The following is a 5,052-nucleotide window of genomic DNA, read 5'->3' on the forward strand; positions in this document are numbered from 1 at the left end:
GCCTGGGTGGTTCAGTTGGTTAAGCATCTGCCTTCGGCTCAGGTCATGATCCCAGGGTCCTGGGATCGAGTCACCCATCGGGCTCTCTGCTCAGCGGGAAGCCTGCTTTTCCCTCTGCATGCTGCTCCCCCTGCTTGTGCTTTCTCTCTCTGATAAATTACAAAAAAAAAAAAATCTTAAAAAAAAAAAAAGTTGCTCAGTGATTATTTGATAAATGATTCAGAATGTGTTTATACTTACAACGTGTTCATCTGAAATTCAAATATCACGGGGTATCTCCTATTTAATCTGGCCGCCTTACTTGGATCATCCTATTTTACAAGGAAATAAAGGACAACAGGATAACAATCCGCAGCCACAATTTTATAAGGAAATGATGAAAACAAGACTTGCCTTTATTGCAACAGTAGCAACATAAACCAAAAAGCTTACAAGGAAACAACGGGACATAATTAAACAGAAAATGAAAACCAACAGGGAAGATCTCATCATTCCAAGATCCTCATAATTAACGTTTACGGAACATCTGTTGTGTTCCAGAAACCTTGTAAGTGCTCAAGACGTCCCATGTCATTTTTACAAAAATCGGTGACAGGTCACCATTAACTTCCTTCTTGGGGCTGATGGGACTCGGACCTGATCATGGACTCGTCAGGAAGTCACTTTGCATGTGTTTTTTGGTGGCGTTTAAAAGTTCCCAGCTGACGAAAGGCGCAGTTACACTCGTGACACGTGTAGGGTTTTAATCCCGAGTGGGTGCGTCGGTGGACGTTGAGGTTCCCTTTGTGGCTAAAAGTTTTCCCGCAGTCTTCACACGGGTAAGGCTTCTCCTTTGTGTGGACCCTCCAGTGACTCCGCAGGGTGGAGTCGTGGGTGAATGTCTTGTGGCAGAGGTCACAGGAGTATGGCTTCTCGCCTGTGTGGATCCGCTGGTGGACTCGGAGGTCTGAAGGCTGCATGAAACCCCCAGAACAGGTATCGCATTTGAAAGGCCTCTCTCCCGTGTGTGTCCTCCAGTGAATGTGAAACTGGGACTTATAACGAAATCCTTTCTTACATATGCTGCATAGGGCTGGTGTCTGTCCCGTGGTTTTTTTCCCAACAGGATGGACCGAATGGGACACAGGTTGAGCTGAGAATTCTCCTTTGGCCAAATGTGGGGTCCCCTCTTGGGGCACTTCTTTGGAAATGGAGATGTTGTCCAGTTTTCTTCCTTTGGGATTTCTTGGACTCTTCTGAGAATCTCTTCTGTTCCCACTCCGAGTGGAAATTTGTCTCTCTGAAACGTGGGTGGGAGGTGTGTCGGCATCCACATTCATAATACCGGTTCCTTCTTGGAGATTCTTCCCACCGTCTGCCCTCGTAGAATCTGTTGAACGACGGTTAACGCACAACACTTAATAAAGAGCATTTTCAATGATACCAACCTCGTTTGAACCGAACACTGCTGTGGGCTGAGAACTTCCCATCAACCAACAAACCTGGAATGGGGTTGTACGTAGGACACTGTGGACAGTCAGTGATAGAGAAGACATTTCAGAGCTCCCCCCCCAGCATAGGAAGAAGTTACTAACTCCTCTGAATTTCCAGTTTCCATGCTCACCAGGACCCTGCAGAAGCTGAGGCTCTTGGGATGTCTGTATTGTTGTCTCCTCCAGATCTTCCATCAGATTCTTCTTCAAGTTCTCCTTGGGTCTCAGACCCTTCCATACACCTTTCCCAGGAATGGTCTCTGGCAGGAGAACGTTCTGTCCCTGACAATGGGCAACCAAGTGTAGTTACCAACATGTCTAACTTCGGGTGTGGGAAGCTCTTGTCTCCTCTTTCCCCATCCTGCCCACCTCCCTAATCTGAGACACCAACTTTCTCAATAATACAGTGTGTGGATGTGTCCAGGCTTCCTCTGGGCCACTCATCACTCCCTGTCGATAACCAGTACCCACCACGCCTTTAAATCATGTCCACACATTGCAGCCTTTACGCTTAATTCTCTGAGCACTCCACCTCAGGTCATCCGGCTTCCCCTGCCTTACTCGGGAAGCAAGGTGGCTCTAGGTCCAGGTGTCCCTACTCAGCACTACTGATATTTTGGTTGGATGATTCCCTGTTGTGACGCTGTCCTGTGCATTGTGGGACGATTGATTATAGCAGGATCCCTGGTTTCTACCCACTAATGTCAATCCCATCCTCCAACCCCACCTCCATTCTGACAACGGAAAAAGGTCTCCGGACATTTGCAAATGTCTTCCAGAGGCAAAACAACTCCAGGTGAGAACCACTCCCTTAACGTAAGGTATTGACTATAGTCATTTCCAAAACGTGTCCTTTGTCCGATTGTCATTTCATGGGATGCCTGAGGAAATCGGCTATGGAAAAATCAGCCTTCGGTTCCTTACCCCGTGGCAAACTAACCTAGCACCATTTCATTGAGACTATTTCTTTCTTCCTACCCTTAACCCTAAAAGAGCTTCAATGGCAGACGGGCAAAAGCTGAGGAGTCTTCATTCTCCAGAGGCTCAGAGATGTCTATGGGCTTGATGCAATCATGGGCATTCCTAGGGTCAATGGGTCCAGTTCTGTGCTCTGCCACTATCCCAATTATTCCCCAGCTACCCCCACCGCTTCTTCCCGTCCCTTCTGCCACCACTCCCTAGAGATCGGGGAGGGTGTCACACTCACCTGCCCTGTTGACGGTTCATTGACTCCTGGCAGATTCTGCAGCTCTCTGCTGACCTTCTGGCTGTCCTCTGGACGTGTCTCGCTCACAGAGGATTGGGGCTTCTTGGACAAGTCCGTCACGAGGTCCATGTCACTGCCCTCAGCTTCAGCCATCTGAACATCTGAACTTTGCACAAGAAATTCCTGTCCTTGTAAGGTGACTATGGTCTGGGGGGGGCAAGAATCAACCAAGACCAGACTCACTGAGAACCGGAACGTAGCTCTGACTGTATGAAGCTACCATACACTCACACATTGTTGGAATTACTTGTTTAAAATGGCAACCTCCCAAGGTGTGACAACCAAAACTGTCTCCAAACAGTGTCAAATGCACCCTAGGGGGTGAAGGTGGACTTACCCCATCCCCTTGTGTTGGACAACCACTGGCCTAGCCACAATATCTAATCAACTTCAACACCACCCCATTTGCCCCCCACCACCTCAGCTAATACTCAGCCCTCAAACCATCATCCTAAAGCATGCCTTGTCCACTCCCGACCTCGAGCACATGAGGTGTGTTGCGGTGAGAACTCCAACACCGTGCCCAAGTGAGATTTCACACGCTTGGCTTCCATCTCATTCAGCTGGTCTTAAGAATTCCTTTATCTATCATCCCAGATTAACATCTTAGAGTTGCCATGGCTATTTTCCCACAATGTTGTCGGAGCTCCTAATTCCCATTCTCGGCTCACCCCTGGAGAATTTCATCGCCTACCGGAGTGATCAGGGAAGGGAGGATTGCCATGTTGGACCCAGTTCCCTCCTGCCCACTTACAAAATTACCTACAGAGGAGCCTGTCTCCCCATGACTGGTGCTATAAACCAGGTCCCATCCCCTCCTAGATCCTTCAGACCCTTGCTTTTTCTACAAAGCATACAGGCGCCCTCCAGCCACCACGATGGAAAATGTTCCAACGTAAGGTCTTACCTGGTCTGGGGAGTCTTACCTGCGAGCCATTTTGACCGCTCTCGGAGGGACATTGGGCAAGCTCCAGAGATTTCGTTTTGTTTTTGACTTTCTCAACCGGGGGAGGTTGCCATCGACATCAAGGATGCCGCTAGACACTACGATGCCCAGGGAAGCCCCCGAGGATGATCCATCCCAGTATCACTAGTGGATCTGAGACCCCCATCGAGTTGAAAGCCTACTATCCCACCCTCCTCCTTTCCTCAGCATCATCCTAGGACTCTAGTTACCATGACAACGTAGCGCCCCTCTCTGTACATTGTAGCCACTTTACTCAGGTAGGACCACTTTTAAGAGGGTCTCTGGAGATGTCAAGAATTGTAAATGTAATGGACTGGACTGGTTACAGGCTCCTTTCTCCTGGAGCCTCTGGAATGTCCCTTATACAACTGTCTTCCACGAGAGGTCGCGTAGGGTGAATGATGGCAAAGTGCATAGACTCCTGAAACCCACCAAAGGCTAGTAACCTCCCATCTCCTCCCTGTCGTGACAGCCAGAAATGTCTCTCGACATTGCCGAGTGTCTCCTGAGGGGCACACTGTCTCCCACACTGACCCAGAAGAAAGCCCCCATGTCCTTTCTAGTCCAAGGGCACCGTGCAGCCCCCACACCAGCTCCCCCTTCCCTGTTCCCGTCAGGAGGGCCCTGCTCACCCATTTCTTGGGGGTCCGGTTGCTTCTCAGCAGGTCCCGCAAGTCTTTGCAGCTCTGCACACCACTTTCCTTGACTAAGACCTGAAGCTCCTGAGGCATGGAGATCATGAACTGCTCCATCACCAGCGTGTCCAGGATCTGCTCCTTGGTGTGAAGGTCCGGCCTTAGCCACAGGTAGCAGAGCTCACAGAGCCTCCCCAGGTCATCGAGGGGGTCCGACTTCTCGGAGCTCGTAAACGCCCTGAAGCTCAGGTGCCAAGTCTCACAGTTGCCGTCTTGCCTCCCAGTGAGGGCTCCTGGCGATGGTACAGACTGCTGCAGCTCTGACCTGGGGCTGCCTTGGGGTTTCTCCTGACCCCCTGAAAATGTCTGGTCTGTAGCCATATTGACCGGCGAATTTTCCGGTATGACTCTGCAAACTCTCTAGAAGCTGGTGCCTAATTAAGACCTACCTAAAGGGATTTACTCTGGTTTTCCTCAGCAACGGACCCGCTGTTTGTTCAGAAGTCTGGGGGGAAAAAAGAATGAACCACATTAGTTTAACTTCTTACCCACCCCCTTCACCCCAACACTAGACACCGTCCCCAACTGGTCCTGTATTAGATACCATGGAAAGTAACCCCCACTATTATTTTTCCAATGTCCACCTTTATAGTATAAAAGGTGGTTTCAAAGGTCTGAATGGCTCCCTAGATTCTGAGCTTTAAATGTACA

General features: G+C 49.6%; 1 protein-coding gene across 1 annotated transcript; it reads right to left on the bottom strand.

Moving 5' to 3' along the window:
• Nucleotides 1–378: 378 nt before the first annotated feature.
• On the bottom strand, nt 379–4,722 carry LOC102734422 (zinc finger and SCAN domain-containing protein 5B-like). The gene is made up of 4 exons (XM_031017185.2): nt 4,339–4,722; nt 2,680–2,886; nt 1,604–1,754; nt 379–1,369 (listed from the first exon to the last, which is right to left on the bottom strand). The coding sequence occupies exons 1-4, from the start codon at nt 4,720–4,722 to the stop codon at nt 660–662; spliced, it is 1,452 nt and encodes a 483-aa protein (XP_030873045.2). The 3' UTR covers nt 379–659.
• Between the last annotated feature and the right edge of the window lie 330 nt (nt 4,723–5,052).

The sequence above is a fragment of the Leptonychotes weddellii genome, chromosome 16 (assembly GCF_054177405.1).
Source record: "Leptonychotes weddellii isolate Sample4059 chromosome 16, ASM5417740v2, whole genome shotgun sequence".
In the NCBI taxonomy this organism is placed as follows: Eukaryota; Metazoa; Chordata; class Mammalia; order Carnivora; family Phocidae; genus Leptonychotes; species Leptonychotes weddellii.